This window comes from Panicum virgatum, chromosome 8N (genome assembly GCF_016808335.1).
Source record: "Panicum virgatum strain AP13 chromosome 8N, P.virgatum_v5, whole genome shotgun sequence".
NCBI lineage: Eukaryota > Viridiplantae > Streptophyta > Magnoliopsida > Poales > Poaceae > Panicum > Panicum virgatum.
In genome coordinates this window covers 23,469,122-23,490,749 of record NC_053152.1, presented here as the reverse complement: position 1 = coordinate 23,490,749, position 21,628 = coordinate 23,469,122, and the positions used below count along the sequence as shown (strand labels likewise).

Sequence of the window (21,628 nt, the reverse complement as noted above, 5' to 3'; positions counted from 1 at the left end):
ATGCAACACCCCATGAATCATCTGTCTTTGGTTTTTCCTGGCGGTGTTATCGGTGACCATGTCCAGAGACAAGGATGACATCGCGAGATGAAGCGCACAAGGCCTGAATCCGGACATCCGGGTATCAGCACAAGAAGCAGCACCGCCCCCCGATCCTGCATCTGCCTCACTCAGGAATCATTGGTACGGTGTTCTTTCACTTGGGTCAGTGTTTGTCATGTTTATGTCAGTGCAGAGAGGATCATCACATTTTGATTTGTGTAAAATGTCGATCGAAAATGATTTCGCATGATTGATTACTACTTGATCATCGCCTCACTTGCATTGAAGCATTGTAGCAGCATGTACAGCACCCTTACAGTTATACCCACACATCCCCCCATCTAGCTGATCTATCTCATCACCACCACTAGTATTGAGTTTCGAGTAACCCAGTTTCAGTTTCGGTTTTCACTTGCTGTCTCCCCTTTCTACAGCTAGCTAGCCACCTCCTTGGACGGCGCAGGCTAGTGCAGGAGGCTCAGGGTCTCCAGCGGCTTGACGGCGTCGAACCGGCGTGGATGCACCGCCGGCCGCGGCGATGCCGGCGGCGGCACCGACGACGGCTGCACGAACTTGCAGTTGGGGCACGCCGGGGAGGCCTTGCAGAGCATGACGAGGAGGTGGCAGTTGGCGCACGGCACGGCCACCATGTGACCACCGGAGGCGACGCCGCAGTTGCTCATGCTCCTGGCGTCGTCCGCGGCGGCGACGCGGCTCGCCTTGCCGTCGAAGGCTGACGGGGCCGTGGAGATGTTGAGCTCCAGGTTCAGGGTGCCCTGCTCCTCCTTGGTGGACCTTGGCCTCACCCAGCTCTTCTTCATGGTCTTCCTGTTCAGGTAGTACATCCTCCCGGACTGCCACAAGCACACACACATAATTGTTAAGCTTCAGTTAACATTGTCTTTGGGCATGATGCCATGATTCAAAATAAAAGAACAAGTTATATTGAGTATTGGCGTATTAACACATAACAGCATCATTATCATATAGGAGTATGGATCATGCAGCCAGTTCTACACTTATACTGTACTGCATCATTAATAGTACTATGCTTCTTCTGCCAGCTCAGCAGAAGACTGCCACTAAAAACACAGTAGACGGCTAGTTTCCAGTTTTCCACCTTTAATTTGGAAAGCAAAAAAACATTTTATTTACTACTAAAAGCAAACAACATAGTACCAGTAACAACGAGTGAGTGTTTGATTAAATAATTGCTCACATGCAGGTCGAGGCACTGCTCCCAGTCCATCGGCAGTGGGTCGCCGAGCTGGAGCTCCAGGCCGCCGGCATGGGACACGGCCTCCTCCCAGGCGAAGTGCTTCCTCTTCCTCCCGCCGGCGGCGCTGCCGTCGGAGTCCGACGACGAGCTCCTGGGGCTCTTGGCGGCCGCGAAGCCCGCCGGCACCCGCCCCCGGTCCCAGCGACAGCTCCGGCTGCACCTCCATCTCCTTTGACTGCAAGCCCCCTCTACAACCTAGTAATGGCGATGGATGGCTCGCACAACACAAGCTGCGGGGCTCTGGCGCTCCGGAGGCACCCATGGATTTATAGCCGTGATCGATCGGGGTTTCCGCCATTAATGAGTTGCATCCAACGCCACAGCGACGGAGGGAGGGCGGCCTGTGCTGCGCATTTAAGGCGTGGCGAGTAGAGTGCCCATAAATGGGCTCAGCTCGGAACCCCCTCTTCCCTCTTCCCTCTTCCCACCTCCCTCCCCTCGACCTCGATTAAGGCCACGTTTAGATCCCCAGAAGACAAAACATAATTTTTTTATAAATTATTTACATGGTGTACTAAATATAGTCGAAAAATAAATCGTATTACACAAATGACTGTAAATCGTGAGACGAATCTAATAAGCCTAATTAAAATGTAATTAGACACTAAATTACTACTAATAATTAAGACGCAAATTGAACGGGCCTGATGTGTGCTACTACTAGTTTTTTTTGAAGGAACATGCACAGACAGTTTATTTCTATTAATAAAGAAGGGAGTGTGCTACTACTAGTTATTGCTCCAGCCGCCGCCGCGTGCCGCTGCCAGAGCCCTGCGCCTGCAATAAAACGCGCCTGCGGTGTAGCAGGTGTACTCGGGCTTCCCGGATCCCACGCACGGAAGCTTTTGCCTGGCCTGGCTTCGAAGAAGACGAAAGAGGAGAGAAGAGTTGGAGTAGAACGCATTTGCAGTTTTGCACATCGGACAGGTCGCTGCGGTTGTGCTGGTTCGAGTAAATTGAGGGTCTGTTTAGATGAAATGTAAAAAAAAATTGTGTTGGAATCTTGCTAATTTGAAGTACTAAATAAAGTATATTTATAAAACTTTTTGCACAGATGGGTTGTAAATCGCAAGACGAATCTAATGATGCTAATTAATTCATAATTAATTAATAATTAGCGGATGGTTACTGTAGCACTACTGTTGCAACCATGGATTAAATAGGCTCATTAGATTCGTCTCGCAATTTACAGCCTATCTATGCAAAAAGTTTTGTAAATAGACTTCATTTAATACTCTATGTATGTATTGAAATATTCAATGTGACGATTTTTTTATATTTACGAGATTTATGGAGTGGAAAAACAGAGCCTGAATGCATTCAGTAACTCTCCACCGGATCTCCAGCCTTCGGCGATCGGCTGGGGCCGGGAGGAATTTACGGCGCCGGCGCGGGGCTCGTGCGTGTCCGTCCCCTGAGCCCTGAGGTGGCATTGCATCCACATCTCGCCCGACGAGGATGGCCCCACGGCTATGCCAGAGGAGTTGCCATCTCTCTCGCGCCATGAAGTGAGACCTCCGTCGTACTGTACAGCGGGCGCTGCTACCTCGTCATACCTACGCCATTAACTCTGTTCGTGGCCGCAGCAGGAGCAGCGAGATCATGAACTACTGCTTCTTGTGGGTGGGCATTCATGGCCGTCTCGCATGTACGCGCCCCCGCCGGCCGGCCGTGAGAGCGTCCCCAACCAACAGTTATAGCTGGTCACCGGCTCTAATGTGTCCATATCAATGGCCTACGTATCATTGAGATTTTGAGAGAAAAATTGCATATGCTTATAATAGACAATTTCTCTAAGGACATCTCACGTCTCTAATTAATGGTTAGATACAGCATTAGCTTACATGTCTCTTAAAGTTACACTAAAACTTTCCCAACGGTCCTACTCGTACAATTAGAGCCATAAAAAAGCTGGCATTATTGTCACATTGATCCACTATAGACTGGTGATGCTATATTAGGGCGTGTTTAGTTGGTAAAAAAATTTGAGTTTTGGTACTGTAGCACATTTCACTGCTAGAAAACAAGTCTTAGATCCACCCCAAAAGTACCAGTATAGGTACCGGTTCATCTCCATACTGGTACTTTTGGGGTGGATGGAATTTATGAATGAGGCTTAGGTACCGGTTGGTATTATCAACCGATACCTTAGGCACTCCATAGGTACCAGGTGGTAATTTTTATATTAGTAGCGGGTGGTACCACCAACCGGTACTTATAGACGAGCCTTAGGTACCGGTTGGTGTTACCAACCGGTACCTTAGGAGCCTTAGGTACCGGGTGGTACCACCAACCGGTACCTTAGGCTCATCCATTGATTACTTTAAAAGGAAAATATCTCCTACTTAATCAGAACAATTGTGTAGCTGAGATGGTAAAGGAGCAACGTGCGAGGCTAGAGGTCGCGAGTTCAAGTCCCAACCAAAGAGAATATTTTGTGTGAATTTTGAAGGCTTAGGCACCGGTTGTTTTACCCGGTACCAAAGGCTCAGCCTTTGGTACCGCTTTGGGGGTACCGGTTCAAAAAACCGATACCAAAGGCTCCTTGCAACCGATGCCTTAAGCCGATTTTCTAGTAGTGTTTCGTTGCTATTTGACAAATAATGTCTAATTATAGACTAATTAGGTTTAAAAGATTCAGCTCGTGCTAATCAGTTAGACGGTATAATTAGTTATTTTATTCAACTGTATTTAATACTCCATATATGTGTCCCAAAATTCAATGTAATGGATACTGTGCAAATTTTTTTAGGAACTAAATAGGGTTACCGGTGTTGTCCTAATCCATCATCATGAAGACGGCAGGCAGGGGCGGAGACAGGGGGCGGGCAGGGGCCTAGCCCCCCTATGGTTCCCAAATTTATATTGAACATTTGAATTTTGATTAAATTTTTATATAAATTAGCATGGTTGGCCCCTCTAATAATAAAAAAATAAATTTCTGACTCCGCCCCTGACGTCAGCCAAGCGCTAGCTGATGTGCCACGAAACCGCAGACGTCTCACCCCCCCCCCCCCCCAACCCTTGCAATGCATGGTCGCATGCAGCAAGTAAATTTCCATAGGAAGCGGCCGGCATAAATAGGGCCCTTTCGTTGGGCCGATGACGGTGGAAAGGACCCTTCTTCTGCTGCCGTTTTTTTCTTTTTTATATTTTTTAAAAATAAAAATTTCAAAAATATATGTCCGTTTTGAAATATTTCAAAAATACCCCCGGTCGCCCCCCATAGGGCGACAGGCCTTAAGTGTAAATTTTTTTTTCAAATTCGCAATGAGGTCCCTGGAAAAAAAAAGGCCCTGTCGCCCCCCCAACGGGCGACAGGGGCCTGTCGCCCAGCCCACGGGCGACCGCCGCTGGGCCCAGCCCACGGGCGCGGTAGGGGGGCCTGTCGCCCCCCCCCCCCCCCCGGGCGACCGGGGTATCCCCCCTATAAAAGCTCTAGCCCTCCCCTTCCCTACTCATTTGAGCCCGAAAATTCCACCAAAAATCCAGAAAAAAAGAGAGGAGTGAGGAGAAGGAAAGCGGCGAAGCCCTGTCGGATTCAGCACTTGTGATCTGCAGGTTAGTACATTTAGTTTATATATTTTTCCATTTAAGTACTATGTATTTAAATATGAGTAATTTAAGTAGGGGTAAGTAATTTAATTTAATTAGTGGTATAGTAGAACTATTTAAGTAGGAGTTCAATGATACTTTAGTTTGTAGTTACGTAGTAGTAAATTAGTTTAGAAAATTAGTTCTACGCATTTATTATTACAATTGCAGTACTATTAGAGACGTGTTTATAAATTAATTATGATTTAGAATAGAATTTGGCATATGCAGTATAGAATTTGAGTGTCATCACGTAGTTATGAATACTTATACGTTGTAGTTGAATTTCATACTTAGTTTTTACGGATTATTGAATAAGGTAGTGAAGTAAAGAGTATAACTCGATAAGTATTATGTGATATACAGATATGTCGAGCAAGATGCAGTTTCAAGTATTTTATGGTGAATACAATGTTATGTATGGGCCAAATGGAGTAGATCTTTCTGCCTTTAAGCGCACATCTAGCGGCATAGATAAACCTCTGGAAAGGAGTTTTGGTTCCATATGTAAGTGGCTGCAGCATGGGTTCCATGTTGATCCGTTGACACATGTGATCACTGTCCAGTCTCTTGTTAATTGGGAGGTAGAAAGTGAATTATGGGAATTAATGATGATACACAGCACTGATGACTGGCAGAAGTACATGCAAGCAGCTCTAGAGCGTGGGTGGCCTCTGGCCATTCTTGTTCAAATTCAGGAGAAGACACAAAATGAAATCCAACATTGTGCAGATCAAGGAACTCCGAGTATTCAAAGAGAGACCAATTATGTTGAGCAAGATGAGTCAGAAGAGACAGAGAACCAAAACATGGGACCACAGGGCCTTGCTGATGAGGGAGAGAGGATACATAGCATTGTGGACGAGATGGAGGCAGAAGACCAAACCGCAATAGAGATGGAAGAATATGAGGACTCATCTGATGACGAGCAGTACTCATTGCCAAAAGAGTGGAAAGAGCATGGTTTTGGCAGTCATGTTGCAGAAGATGTACGAAATCAGGAGTGGGAGTACAGAGGGAACGAGGTAGTGCAAGGTGCAACATATCCAAACATTGAAGCCGTAAAAGATGCTGTGAGACTATGGGCAATCTCATTGAAACGAGAATTCAGAGTCGTAAAGTCTGGCAGTAAAGAATATGAGGTGAAGTGTGTGAATGCTGGATGTCCATGGCGAGTACATGCATTCAAGAGAAAATGGAAGTCAAACTGGAAATGTTCCATTGTCACAGAGCACACTTGTTTGCTGTCAGAAGTTCTTCCCTCGTATCGCAATATATTATGCGACTTTGTTGCAAAGCAAATGTATGGGTTTATTATGGACAACCTAAATTATGAGCCAAAAATGATTGTTCGACACATTGAGCAGACTTACCAGTACACCATCAGTTATTTGAAGGCATGGCGGGCTAAACAAAGGGTGTTCGAGATGCGGTTCGGCACATACGAGGCATCATATGATAACCTACCTCGTATGTTATCCCAGGTTGCTGCTAGAAATCCTGGAAGCTTTTATGACACATACCTTGTACCAGCCGTGACTAGGGGACAAAGAATTATGCAACGAGCCTTCTTTTGCATAGGTGCTTGTGTTAGAGCATTTCAGTTTTGTCTTCCGGTGATCTGCATTGATGGCACATTTTTGACTGGAAGGTATAAAGGTCAGATACTCACCGCAATCGGTGTAGATTGCAACAACCAAATTGTTCCGCTCGCATTTGCATTTGTTGAGAATGAGAACATAGACAGTTGGTATTGGTTCCTTGAACGAGTGAAGATTCATGTTGTTGCTGCACGTCCAGATGTGTGCCTTATTAGTGATAGGCATGCAGGTATCCTGCAATCAATACTGAAATTGCAACGTGGAACTGCGACAATGCCTCCATTATGGCCTGATGTCCAAAACAGGTGGTGCATTAGGCATATGGGTGCAAACTTCTATGAACACTTCAAGAACAAGGATCTTAAGAACCTGTTTAAGAGGTTGTGCACCCAAAATCAACAGAGAAAATTCAATGCATTATGGCAGATGCTTGATCAGTTGACTGTAGAGCTAGTGAAGGTAAGGGCATCAGGAGCAGGCACGAGTCAGGCTGCAGAGGCTAGGGATTCAATTGAGAAGCCATTTTCACACTGGATTCGAGGTGCACCTAAGGAGAAATGGTCATTCCTTTATGATACCAACGGAATACGGTATGGTATTCAGACAACGAACCATGCAGAGTGTTTCAATATGGTTATGCGTTCTTGTCGTGCCTTTCCACTTGTGGGAATTGTTGAGTTCATCATGTATGGGTGCATGAAGTATTTTAGAGAGCGTTACACGGCTGCAAGCATAAACATCAACAACCCCCAAATTCAGTTTTGCAAAAGAGTGACACAATATATGCAATAGAAGATTGAAAAGGTCAAACTGCACCGCGTCATATCCACAGGTACAATGGAGCATAGATTTGAGGTTCTATGCAAGGATAGAAGTGATCGTGGTATCCGTAGAGATAGGGTGGTACAGGAGAGTTTGATTACAGTTGATGGCAAAGCCTTCTGCTCCTGCATGAAGCCTAAGTTATTGCATATGCCATGCTCCCATCTCATTGCGGCATGTGCAGAGTCTGCATTACAGCCAGGACTATTTGTTTCACCGTACTTTAGCAAGGAAGTAGCTGTATCCACATGGGGACATGAGGTATACGGGATTGGAATTGTGGTGCCTTTCACTCAGGATAATGAGAATAAGATGTTTATTCCTGATCCAGCCACTAAGAAAGGCAAAGGCCGCCGTCAGACACATCGTATTCGGAATGGTATGGACGAGTCGGAAGCAAGCAAGGCACAAAAGCGTTGCAGCCAATGTGGAGCATTGAGTCACAACTACAAGAAGTGTCCTCAGAATGCACTTCACTGATGCTGCTGACGTCGGTCCTTCCAGAAATCCCAGAGATGGAGCACCTCCTACGTTCAGACGAGCATCGGCGAGAATTGCTCGTGGAAGGCATTCGGTGTCATGATCCACAATTGTATTTCATTATTTGTAATATATAGTAATGAAATATGGCAGGTATATAATGAAGTATTATTGTATTTATGTGTCCAGTTTGTATGAAATATATATTTACCTATGTGTTCTCATATATTTTTGAATGCAGGTATGGAGATGGACTCCTTGCTAGACCCAGTGATCGACTCGAGCCACAGGTCTTACTTTGCAGCTGTTGAGCACCGAGCCCTAGAGGTGCTACGTCCTCGTCCACCCGGCGAGGCGATCTCTATACACCACGATTGGTGTGACCGGTATGTAATGAAATATTATTGTTTATCACTTATGTATTCGTCGGTATTCCTTTGTTTCGACATTTTTTGTTTTTTTGCAGGTTACGTGAGGCCGGCCTACTGACTCTGAGCCGTCTTGTCGAGGTTGGGCCTATTCAGTTCGACCGATCCCTCCTGACGGCGCTCGTTGACAGATGGAGGCCGGAGACACACACGTTCCACCTCCCGTGTGGGGAGATGACTCCTACGCTGCATGACGTGGCCTACCTCCTCAGCCTCCCTATCGTCGGGGAGGCTGTAGGTCTGCGTGTGGTGGCGGCCTCGTGGAAGGATGAGCTGGAGGCCCGTTTTGCCCTGGTTGACCGCGTGGACGAAGTAGGTCAGATCAACCCGCACCCGCGAGCATCAGGTCATTCGAAGACCTGGTTCCTACAGTTTACAGTACGTATTCATTGCATATATAAATTTAATTGTTACAATTCACATGTTCCATTGCCAGTTGAAACCATTAATCTTAATTGTTTATGCAGCCTGCCTTGTTGGCTGCGGATGCCGACGAGTACAGGTGTGACCAGATCGCTGGAGGCGTACCTACTTTGGTTGTTTGGTTACATCATGTTCAACAACACTCATGGCAACTCGGTCGATAGGATTCTCCTTCCGTATGCACGGGAGATTGCGGATGGGGACGAGGACGTACCGCCCTACAGCTGGGGTGAGGCGGTACTTGCAGCCTACTTACCGTGGACTCTGCGATGGGTGCATGAAGACACATGGGAACGCTATCCTGTCAGGGTGCCCACTACTGCTACAGCTTTGGTCGTACGAGAGGCTAGCCGTTGGTCGCCCCTTGGTCAGCCACGAGCCTTACCACGGGGGCATGTACGGCGACGAGGAGGACGAGAGGCCCACTATGGGAACTATCTGGATCTGGCATCAGGTATGTTCGCAACAAACCTAATTTTGTTATTCATTGTTACATGATGTATTAGCGCACTTTTAATTTTACTTATTCGGAATGCAGAGGTCCTGGGCACATACGCGGGTTAGACGCGCATATCCTGAGTTTGTTTCGGAGCTCGACATGCTGACGCCCGAGGACGTTGTCTGGGAGCCTTACAGCCCAGAGGTTGTGGCTACACGTGCACCAGCAGGCCTGTCTTCGCACTGCTCCACGAATGCGAGCCTGTGGCTTACTTCCGCCGTCCTGGTTTATAACATCGCGGTTGAGGCATATTGCCCCTGGAGAGTCAGGAGACAGTTTGGGCAGCGCCAGGAGTTTCCGGTGCCCACCGCGTTGGAGCGTGTCAGTCGCCAGGACCACAGGTAATTATGAATGAACTTGGCTCATACATTCGTGTCGAATCTAACGATTCGTCGTGGTCCACTTTGTAGGTTGTCAAGGAGTGGCTTGCCGTGCTCTGATGATTGGCTCACCAAGATCCAGCCGTGGGTGGACCAATGGGAACAGGCAGACGAGCACTTGGTCCATCCAACAGGACCACACACAGATAGCTCCTTTAGGGCTTACCTCACCTGGTACTTACCCCGGACTCGGGCTCGTCTGGTTTTTGTTGACACTCACCCACAGCCACACCAGGTGAGGCCTCAGGATGGCTATGCCCGGCACCACGTGGAGGCACTAGCTGGCACGGTGAGTCTCTTGATCATATTTGCATATATATATAATCATATTCATAAGATAATTCATGTGTTTCTAATTGTACCTTTACTGAATTGATGCAGCTTCGCCTTTGCAACATGAGGGAGACGGACTGCTCGACTTACTTGACGAGGGTACGTGCCGGATCCCCAATGACCCAGTTTGAGCAGACAGAGGCATGGTCGAGGCAGCGTGATCAGTTGCGTCAGTTAGCGCACAACTTCGGAACCCGTGTGCAGTACGAAGACAGCCACGGGTCGTCTCAGGCATCGTCGTCGTTCCCATGTCTGTCGACCATGCACGGGCCGACAGTCGCAGTTCTTCCCAAGTGCAGGTAACGTACATATCTCTTTAAAATTACATCAAGTGTTCCTACATATTTACTAATATCACATACAGGATATGATCCAGCTACTGCGTTCGGCCATACTGGAATGTTTAGAGGGACAGCACCAGTTGGCGGACCGTATCCAGGGATGGTACCGGGGCTACAGATACCGGCCTACACAGGTTAGTTTATGTTTCGTATTTCGGTTTCTACATGTCATGACAAAATATACGAGCGTACGCTAACATCCACATTTTTTGCGTAGGATTCTACCCCGATGCGGGCGCCGGACCTTCTTCTTCCTCCTTTCGACCAGATAACGAGACCTTCACCTTAGATGACTTCGACAGCTTGTCTCCAGAAGAGCCTGCCGCGCAAGGTGACCCCGATGTCTTGGGGTATTCACAGCTAGGAGGAGCACCACTTGGGATCTCTCAGCAGCAGACACCGCAGCCCCTTGCGCGTCCTGAGCGACAGGTGAGGTCTCCGGATGTTCTCACCTACTCCGAGGGCCATGTCCGTGCCCAGCAGAGGGCTAAGAGGGTCCGACGCCCTAGGGGTGGTTAGATATATCTGATATTTATTTGTAATGAGATAGTTGTGGACCTCTTATTTGTATCCGATGTTTATGATTGTGCTAGTTTACTTGTCATTTGTTTCTATAGATACTATTGATGTGAACTTGTTATGTTTGGGGGTTCCGTAATGCTCGTTAAATAAAGGAAGTTCTTGCGATTTTTTTCCGTGATTTAATGAAGGACAAGTTAGGTGCGGTAGGAGTTAGTGGCCGAGATCCCGCCGACGATGAGGACGACTACACGTTCGAATAGCTCAAAATAGGAACTATAGTGTATCTAGCTGCGAGTACGAGATCACAAGTTGCCACTGCTCAGCACGGCGATCACGGAATTCACAAATATCGCATTCTTTGCCCAGACATATGTGACCCAATAGCAGTGCACTTCCACCATTTCAAAAAGATGTGAAAACACGGCAACCACTCCAGTTTTTTTTCATAATGGCGGCTAGGGCTGGCTTTTTTTCTGAATTTTTAGGCTCAAATCACAAAGGGAATGGTGGCATACGGCGGGGGAGGGGCCCCTGTCGCCCCCCCAGGGGTGGGCGACAGGCCCCTGTCGCCCATTGGGGGGGCGACAGGCCCCCCCTTTTTTTCTCCAGGGACTTCGTTGCAAATTTGAAGAAAAAAAAATTACACTTTGGGCCTTGTCGCCCTATGGGAGGGCGACCAGGGTATATTTTTGAAATTTTCCAAAACGGACATATATTTTTGAAATTCTAATTTTTTTTAAATATAAAAAAGAAAAAACCGCTCTTCTGCTCCTCTACTTCGGCTTCCTCGTCTTGGGCTGGAGGAAGTTCTCTTCTTCTTCCTCCGATCCCTCCTGCAGCGTCCTGCTCCAACTGTGGCAATAAATGGAGGCGCCTCTATCTTTGGTCGTTGGGGCATGCTGGATCCATTTAATGCCCGATCCGCCATCGATTCCCCCAGGACGGCCTCTTCATTCGGTGCCGTTGTCGGTTCCTGCTCCGTCGTTGATACGACCATCGATAGACGCTACCGGATTTCCCAAGTTTGCCGAGTGCGAAAGACTCAGCAAAGTCCATACACTTGACAAACTACACACGACCAAAGAAATAATGTCAAAAAAGTCTTTGCCAAATATCTTTTTTCTAGCACTCGTCAAAACTTTTGCCATGTGCGAAAAAGCACTTTGCACAATAAAGCAAGGGGGCCAGCCAAACAGCAGTACCTTTTCATCTTGCACTCGGCAAAGTCCTCTATTTTGTCGTGTGTCGTCCTCCTGCACTCGGCAAAGCAGTCTCCTAGAGAGCTCGGCAAAACAGTCTCCTAGAGAGCCTGTGAAAGGATAATTTGCCGAGTGCTATGGTAAATGCACTCGGCAAAGTTACCAGTTTTTTTCTGACCTGTTTTCGCGCGTTTACGAGTCCCACATATTCAAACATCAAACATAACACAATATATACATCACAGTCAGTTATTATATCATATATGTGGCACAAATACGACATCAGAAGCATAAATATCACATGATAGCACAAATATCGCTAGGTAAATACGGCAAATTTACAAATACTACAAATTCACAAATACGACGACAGCACAAGTATCACAAATACGACAAGTTCAACATTGATGCCACAAGTCCAATCTCTCTGATCAGATCCAACAAGTCTAACCAACAGAATCCAACAAATACAATTCCAACACGTCTAACCGGTACAACTCTGACAAGTCGAACAATACCTTAATCTTCACCGGTCAGATCCCCAAGCTGGCCACTGCGTCGTCGGCGAGTGCTCGTCCGGAGGCTCATTCGATGACGCACCCGATTGATTCTGCAAAAAAGAGAAGATACAAAATTACATTCTCGAGTCAATATTTATTGTATGCGCATGCAAGCAAATACATTCATACTCACGGGAGTGACTGTAAGGCTAGGAGGAAGAAAAGACAACGCATGACCATGAGAGAGCACTGGACCTTACCGGCGGATGAGTTTCTTAGGTACACTGGGCCAGATTGGCTGTTACATGCGATCGACATCTCGGAGCCCGCTCTTGGAGCCCGTCTCATACTTCTGCACTGGCGCGCCTGGTACGTGAGGGACCGATGGACTCATGAAGGTAAATGGCTGAATATTTCGGCATCTATCAATTTCTTGCTAAGCTACTGGGACTCCCAATGCAGTTCTTTGGCCAAGGAAGCTCCAGACGATAAAGGGAAGCTTGCCCTAGTTCCCGAGTTCCGACGTGAAAAAGCTGAGACCGATTCCCACGGCTGGAAGTCCTGGATTCCCACGGAGGAGGGCTGGGTGAAGGTCAATGTGGATGGCGCGTATGTGGAGGGCACGGGAGAAGCGGCCATTGGGATCATCGCCAGAGACCATCATGGCTCCGTTCTTCTGTCAGCATGGAAGACCCTACAGATGATCGGTTCGGCGGTGGAGGTAGAAGCTCTGGCGTGCAGAGAAGGACTACATCTGGCGGCAGAATGGTGCCAAAAGCCGACGATCCTTGTGTCCGACTGTGCTACGGTTATCGGCTATCTCTCGAAGAGAAGGACGCAAAGGGCTCCGACTTTCTTCTCCATCCGGGACGCCCTGCAGGAAGCAGATAGGCTACCAAAGATCGTGTTTAGTCACATAGGTAGGGAGCATAATGATAGCCCACGAGCTTGCCCAGCTAGCAAGGCGTTTGAATCATTGTTCGGTTTGGAAGGGTCATGTCCCGGTGTGCAGGGAACATTATGTAACTAGGGATGTGATTGCCCAAACCGATTAATAAAGCTCTCTACTATTTCGCAAAAAAAAAGACATTGATGCAATGGTCATATGTGCCGGAGGCCATGGCACCATCGGCGGCGGTTGATAGTTTACAGATGCGGCAAAATCTTGAATGTAGGCGAACATTTGATAACTTTTAAATAAGGAGGCGGCTATATTACGACCGGTCGTTATTATGCACTTCCGTACGGCCTATCTATATTAGGAAAAAAAAACCTGAACTGGCTAACTCCTTTTTTGTCGCCAACAACAAACGTTTGGTCCGCGCCTCTCTGTAGCCCAAACCAAATCAACACAGGCCCACATACCTTTGGGCGGCCCATTTTCTCTACCCCTGTCGTGTGCTAAATTGCTTAGAACTTCCTCATCCCCTTTCGCCGGCGCCGACCAAACTGCCCGCCGCCAGCAGAAAAAAAAGAAGCAAGAAACAAAAAGAAATGCCTCTCGCCTGATGAAGGCAACAACAACAAGAAACAGAATTGCTCAAGTGCCTTGAGTGCCGCATCAACATCACAGAAAGGTATGTGTTGCCTTGAGATCTGTATGAACATCATTCAGCAGATTCACCCAGAAAAGTTTGGTTTAGGTTCCCCCCCCCCACAGGTAGATCTTAATTGCCTCCAAATCGAGGGGTAGCTATCATGTTTTAGTCCATTCACAAACTAAAAAAGGACTGCATGGTTCTAAATTGCCTCTCCAGCCTGCATCCATCATCAGTTTGCAGTGCTGCTCATGCCTTCTCTTTACCTGTAGGAAAAACAATGAATCTTTTTAGCTTTTTGTGGTTGAAAAGTTGCCATACAAAAGTAGTCTATTATGCATTTTTGTTATGACTTTGTTGCCTGATGTTTTACAAAAAAATGCATTTGTAGGGGAAAAAGACCATGGATTTGAATCAGTTTCCTTCAGAAGTTGATTTTGATTTCCTGGATGCTGTTAATACAAGTCCTTCCTACTGCACTCAAGTACCTTTGGTTGATGCAAGTTTAGAAGGTGATGAGCACAATGGCATTGACAATCCATCAAATGCTGACGCTACAACCCAAAATGCACATGGTTGTCCGCTTAACAACCAAGAATCTACTGTTGTTACAGAAGAGGTTGTGGAAGATATTTGGTTGACACCACCAGTGCCATACACAGGGCAAGCATTTTCCACTAAACAGGAAGCAAGAGAGTTCTACAATTCATATGCAAAGAGGATTGGTTTTTCTGTTTGTACTAGTACTACACGGCTATCACGGGTGACTAGAGAGCAGAACAAGGTTCAGTTCGTCTGCAACAAAGAGGGGCGACAGAGGAAAACGAAGGAAGAGCAACCAGTTGCTGAAACTGATGATAGCAATTTTGATGAAGATTCAGATCCTAATGATTGCGATGAGGGAGCAGAAAAGAAGAAGAAGTTGGATGGCGGCAAAAAGAGAAAGAGGGAAAAGATGATACATACAGACTGTAAAGCCAAAATGGTTGTCAAACTGATTGCTAGCAAATGGCATGTGATAAACTTTGTGCCAGATCACAACCATGACCTTGTTTTGAAGACATCACTGAAAAAGTTCCTAAGGTCTCACAAGGGGATACCTAAAGAGGAGAAGGATTTCATTGCATTGTTGCATGGGTCCAACTTGCGCACTGGTCGTATAATGCAACTTATGAACAAGTTTTATGGCTCTGCGCAGCTAGTTCCATATGAAGGAAAAGATGTTAGCAACTTTCGTTCCACCATTAGGAAAGCTGAAAAGTACAAAGATGTTCAGGAGACCTTGGACTACTTTAAGGAGCTAGAAGATCAAGATGCTGAATTCTTTTACAAGATAAAGCTTGACGAAGATAACAGAGTTGAATGCCTGTTTTGGGTTGATGGAGCTGCAAGGCGTGCCTACATTGAATTGTACAATGATTTGGTGTCTTTTGATGCTACCTATATGACAAATATGTATGATATGCCCTTTGCTCCATTTATTGGGATCAACAAGCATGGGCAGTCGTTCATGCTGGGGTGTGGCTTCATAAGAGATGAAAAAACCCCTAGCTATGTGTGGCTGTTTGAAACATTCCTAGAAGCAATGCAGGGCAAAGCACATGTGAGCATAATAACCGACCAAGATGGTGCTATGAGGTGTGCAATCGCGCAGACATTTCCAAATACAAATCACAGGAACTGTCGGTGGCACATAATGGACAAATTTACTGGAACAATAGGCCCTATCCTTGATAAAGATGAAAAACTGGAAGATGACTTCAAGGAATGCATGAACTACACCGTTAGCCCAGATGAATTTGAAGTAAAGTGGTCTGCTATGATCAGCAAATATAATTTGCAAGAGAATGTTCATTTCCAACATCTTTATGCAATCCGCAGTAGTTTTGTGCCAGCTTACTACATGCATTGTTTTTACCCATTCTTGCAATCGACTCAGAGGAGTGAGGGGTTTAATGCTGTGCTGAAAAAGTATGTGAACCCAAACATGTCGATTCTGCACTTTGTTAGGCAGTACCAAAAGATTCAAGACAAGTGTTTGGTGGCTCAAGATGGGCAGGACTTCAGAACTGATGATAAGGAGAGGAGAAGGTGGTCTAGATACCCAATTGAGAAACACGCATTAACTGTGTTCACTAAGAACCTATTCTACAGATTCTCAAAAGAATTTGAGAAAACTGCTGAATATGATGTGACACCTGAAGGTCAGTTCCAATATTTGCTTGTGCCGAACAACAATTTTGTCTATGGCTATGGAAAAAGGACATATCTTGTGACAGCCGTGGTGGAGGAAGAAAGTTACTACTGTGAGTGCAGCAAGTTTGATAGGGATGGGATGCTTTGTTGCCATATAATGAAGATCTTAACAAGATTGGGAGTGAAGAATATACCACAACGCTACATATTGAATAGATGGACGCAAGAAGCAATTCAAGGGGGTGAGAATACTGAGCCTAATGCACATGTGCCTGCTGAATTCATAGCCCGTGGCATGCCCCTCAACACCAAAAGGACTTTGTGGTTCACCAATCTATCTACAGCTTTTGCAAGTTTAGCAGTTGAGGGGTGTGTTTCGAAGGAGACCTACATTGTTATGGACAAACACATAAAGTTGATGCAAGCTGAAATTGCTGAGATCAAACAGAGGAAAAAAAGCAATGCTTGAAAGGCACGAGGTGCTAATCGAGCAAGGTCTGTCAATGCAGATGGGTCTGATGGTGCTGCTAATATGGGTATAATTGGTTCAACTGATACACAAGTTGTGTTTGATCCTATGGTGCAAAATATTTCAACGCACCATGAAGCAGGTGTGACTGAAGACACAGGTGGTTTGGCCCCTCTCCCAGCAGGTGCATTTTTTGCTGCAGCAAAAAAGACATTTTTTATGTCTACTATCCTGTTAAAAAGGGGAGTTTATATCTGTTAATGGAAACCTTGTTTTTATTTTCAGGTGATGACCCTATTACCATCTATGGTGATTTCGATGGCGCTAGTGCAATGACTACAGGTGTCGGCAACCCCCCAAGATCAAAAGTCAAAGGGCGCAAGAAGGAGAAAAGGTTTAAAAAAGGGATGAATGCTGGATCAAAAAGAAAGAACAAGTGCAGCCTTTGCAGAAGCACTAACCATAATGCTGCAAAGTGCCCAACGAAAGAGGGAGAATGTGTGGTGTTAGGATCTGTTGCTGTGGAATAGGCTTTTTTTTAATAGAATGGAATCAAACAATAGCTTGGTGGTGCCTAAAATAGTGACTTAAAATATGGCTTCAATACAGCCCTGATACTATTACGGCATTATGTATTTTTTTCATATGCTAAAAAAGGACTGGGGGAATGTGTTCAATTGCCTAGTGCTTACAACTGAAATGCTATTGATAATGTGAGAAACTGCATACATACCCTTGAGTGTCATTTCCAGGTTTAGCATCTCTTCCCAGTCTGTGTCGTTTTCATCATAGGTCACCCACTTGTGTGTCAAAATCTTTCGAATCCTGGGCATGTCACCCTCTTGGATATTGCACACTGTGCACCCATCATAATACTCTGCGTTCATCAGCATGTGGAACCCGCAGTCGTGGCTGAGTGTTGTCGTCAAAAAAAATGACAAGAGGGAGCATGTAAGTTTTGCGTGTGTTGGGAGGGGGGTGTGGGGTACATGTACAGCAGGCATGAAAAGGAAAAAAAGAGTTACTTACTTGATTGTCTGTTTTGGGATTGAAATATCCACAATTTCGTATTTGTCGATTGGGTTTTTTGTGTCAGGATAATATATCTTCCACAGAGATTTTATTGCATTGGTGATCTTGTTACAACATTCAGCCAGCTTCCCGTTTTCCAGATTCCTCATAGAGTCCAACACTTCAAACCTTTTATTGCGCAAATTAAGCACAATCAGAAAGTAATGCCCGGAATGTTCATCAGACTGTACTAGCTTTTGTAGAACTGGGAAGAGAATCTGTAAAAAAAAAATGTGTCCAGCATCATGCAGAAAATTCACCATTGCAGAGAAGGGTAGGTGTGGCAAAAAAATGGAAACAATGTGCAGAAAAAAAAGCAAAACACATAGATGATTTAGCTAAACACAGATAATAGTGTGCAGTGTTATATACCAGTTGTTTGTGGTCCAGGTGGTTTGTCTCCTTCTTAAACACTTGTGTTACGGCTGCCATCCCACTTTGGTTGTGCTGCAGAAATGTCTGCATTGGCATGTGATATTGCAAATAAGTTGCCTTCCTAGAGAAACAAAAATGCCTTCAGAACATTACTAAATTACTCGGGTGGGGGGGGGAGGGGCTCACTGAAACGTGAAGTGGTAGAACGTGTCTTGTGGCTCCCCTTTTCTTCTTGCCATTAATGACATAGATGCCGATCTCTGCGACAGTATTCTTTAGCATCCCACCTGGTTTAACTGAGTCCGCAAGATGGCCCAATGAAGCGAAGTTGAAAATGTAGTTTATTATGGGTTGCCTGTAAAAAAACAATGTTGTAGATCATATTTTGTGGGCTATAAAAACTTTGTAAATAGGGATCAGAAAGGGGAGTTTACATACTCGTTGCTCTTCGACCTGGTGGACCTTCTAGCAAACATGCAAACGGCATCATATACCTTGCACACTTCCTTGCTGCACTTGAAGGGCATTCTCCTTGGCTCAATCGGAACGTACGGGGATTGCAATGCTGCACCCAATTTGAATGCTCTTCTCGGTGGAGGAACACACAAAGGTGTGATAGAAGAATCACCCTCTACTGATGCAGCAGCAGTTATTCCCGCTGCTTGTGGGGTTGGTACTGCATGCATTGTTGGCTTGTTGTTTGGTGCTGAAATTGGATTGTAGCACTTGTTGCTTGTAGGGTCTTCTATGCTTTGTGAGTTTGATGTTGAGCCTTTGTGTTGCTTTGCTTTTGCTTGTTTATGAACCCGAATAGCTTCCGCTTCCCATAATAAATATTCCTCGTCAGGTAGGCCGTCCAGTGTCCATCTAGAATCTGAAAAACAAATTAAAAAGGGAGGGCAAAATATGTTAGCTGTGTTACAACGTTGTTGCCTACTAACTTTAATTAGTTTGTCTACATATATAATCACCATAATTGCCCCCCCCCCCCGACCAAACAAGTGTTAATCATTTTGCTTTCCTCCAATGTTTCCTATGGTGTCTCTACTCTTATTTGCAGGCAACTTAAACTAATCTAACAAGCAAATTGGTCAGTTAGGTTCAGCATTTTTGTGTTTAAACTTTAGCAATAACAGTATGAGGATCCATCAAAAAATGGGAATGCATCATGCTACTTAGTGCATTTATCGAGGCGATAATGTGTTAAGAACATGGCAAATTCAGTGTATTTGTCTAGATAAAATTTCTGAATTTTCAGATATGCAACTCAATATGTATTAACAGTCCGTAAAAAATTGAGTGCGTTGCTTGACCAGAACTTACCGGTCTTGCCGGTAGGAGGTGTGGGTGGGCAAGTCTCAAGGGGTGTGGCCTCTTCAATTGAATTCATGATATCAAACTCAGGGACGTCGACAGGGAAATCCCAGGGGCGGACCTTGGAGCTGCTTGCTGACTCTAATACAACATTAGCTCTCGCTTTATCCATCCCAGGTGTGCTGCTGGATTGTTTTGTGGTGTTATTGTTCTTGTCATCTTGAACTGCATTAGTTCTTGGAGTGGCAATGTGATGCTTGCTGACTGTTGGCACACTCTCCTTGGAGCTGCAACCTTTGTCAGTTGCAACATTGTTCTTGTCAGCTTTAGCTGCACTAGTTGGGATGTCTGGCAGCTTTAGTCTTGCATGTCTGGCATCAACGTTGCCTAGTTTCTGCACTACTGGAGACTTATCTAGTGGTAAACATTCAGCTATTCCTTGAGGTGCTGCTGCAGAACTTCCTTGTATATTTTTTGTTGCAATGGACTGAAACCTTTTTAGCCTTGTGCTGAATGGAACGAGATCTTCATTTTCTTCTATATATGGGGCATCCCCAGGTGCATCTACACCAGCAGGTTCATCCTCAGGGGACAGTCCTGTGCTTCCATCATCGCTGTTGTCCTCCATACCATCTTCTTCACTATAGTATGAATCCTCAGATTCTTCCTCTGTCTCATCTTCTTTGTAGTCTGGATCCTCAGATTCTTCTTCTTCATCATCGTGTTTCAATACCCTCCTGCGCTTGGGTCTACTGGTACTTGCTCCAGCAGTTTCTTCTGCGGCACACAATTTTTGGATGAATGTGCCTAGAATCTCTGTGACACCGTTGAGGGCTTTGCTTACAGCTTCGCAGATTTTCCTTTTCTTATGCAAAAAAAGAAAAGGTTGGATGAAATCATCAAGCTGCGTTCCCGTGCTGCATTAACCTACATAGACCATGAGCTTGGGGGTGTGGGGATGCTGTATTCCATTCTAAAATAATTGCTTTACTTGTAGCATTAACCTACATAGACCTTGACATGTAACAAAAAATAGATAGATATTGGCTTGTCACACATACCGCTGCTGCTAGTTGTCTTGGCACTTTTGAAGTTACAAGTCTGCTAATGTCATCCATCTGCAGACTGAAACCTGCCCCCACTGAATGATGAGATTGTTTCAACTGAACAAGAAAAGAAAAGGTGATTATTCAGTTTGGCACGTAATGCAGTGGTGTGTGTGTAAAAAAAGAGTGATGGAAGGCCGCCCAATATTGCTGTTATTCTTTTGGTATACCTTCAGTTTGCCGAAAGAGCCATTGCGATTTCTGTCCAACTTGATGACCCGATCAATAAGTGTCCTCGTCCAAACAGAGACCCTTGGAGTACCAGTGGGGACTTGTATATTAGGAAGATCTAGTGAGTCTGCATACAAAATCTGAAAAAGAAAAAGAAAAAAAATAGATACAATGAGACTGCATGCATGTATTAACTACAATAAATCTAGTGAATCTGGGAAACACGTATTACTGCAGGTGGAAAACAAAGTGAAACTTACAACAAGTAGAAGAATGCAACCCCTCACTGATTTTTTTTGTTGATCTTTATAGCTGCATCCTTCAGCTGATTCACCACGAACTCACACCAGTTCAACTTCTTCACAGCTGAGAGGTCGACTAAGGCAGGGTAGCATCGAGGGCTTATTGCCAAGCTGGTCGGTGGGCACAAGGATGTTGAAATAGCTATCATCAGCCAGCCTCTCAGGTAATCTTCGTCTGCGGTCTTGCTGTTTTTCAGCATCTCCATTATTTGTTCAATCTTTGGTGCTGATCCTTGAATGGTGTCATACTTGCTATGTATGGAGTTTATTGCGTCAACATCAAGATCATACATCACCTTCCCCCCTTTATTTGGCAAATTGAAAATATGAGCAACCGAATCTGGTGTGACAGGAATTCTACCACGTCCTGGAAACACTAACTCTGAAGCTTCGGGATCAAAACACTCAACAAAAAGCCAGTTTGCAAGCTCAGCTGGTATTGTGGGGCATGGGATGTTAAGTAGTCCACCAAAATTGATATCGCGTATCATCTTGCGCTGGGGTTCACTCATCCATACATCTAGTTTGACGAGTCTAGCGGGTGATGCCCTGTTCCTTGGAACCTTCACATAAATAGATAATGTTTTAGTGTTTATGAGAGACATATTCAATGAACTTTGCCCCCCCCCCCTAAAAATGAAAA

General features: G+C 45.4%; 1 protein-coding gene, 1 long non-coding RNA gene and 1 pseudogene across 2 annotated transcripts; 1 reads left to right on the top strand and 2 right to left on the bottom strand.

Annotated features, from left to right (window-relative positions):
- Positions 1-266: 266 nt before the first annotated feature.
- Positions 267-1,661, bottom strand: LOC120686938 (annotated as a pseudogene).
- Positions 1,662-12,675: 11,014 nt separating this feature from the next.
- Positions 12,676-17,176, top strand: LOC120684906 (protein FAR1-RELATED SEQUENCE 5-like). Its single transcript, XM_039966769.1, has 4 exons — positions 12,676-12,812; positions 12,906-13,164; positions 14,373-16,287; positions 16,932-17,176. Exons 1-4 carry the CDS (start codon positions 12,676-12,678, stop codon positions 17,174-17,176), a joined length of 2,556 nt encoding a protein of 851 aa, XP_039822703.1.
- A 1,154-nt stretch (positions 17,177-18,330) lies between these two features.
- LOC120686848 lies at positions 18,331-18,958 on the bottom strand. Its single transcript, XR_005680416.1, has 2 exons — positions 18,531-18,958; positions 18,331-18,447 (listed from the first exon to the last, which is right to left on the bottom strand). It is a non-coding gene; the product is annotated as an uncharacterized LOC120686848 (long non-coding RNA).
- Positions 18,959-21,628: the final 2,670 nt, after the last annotated feature.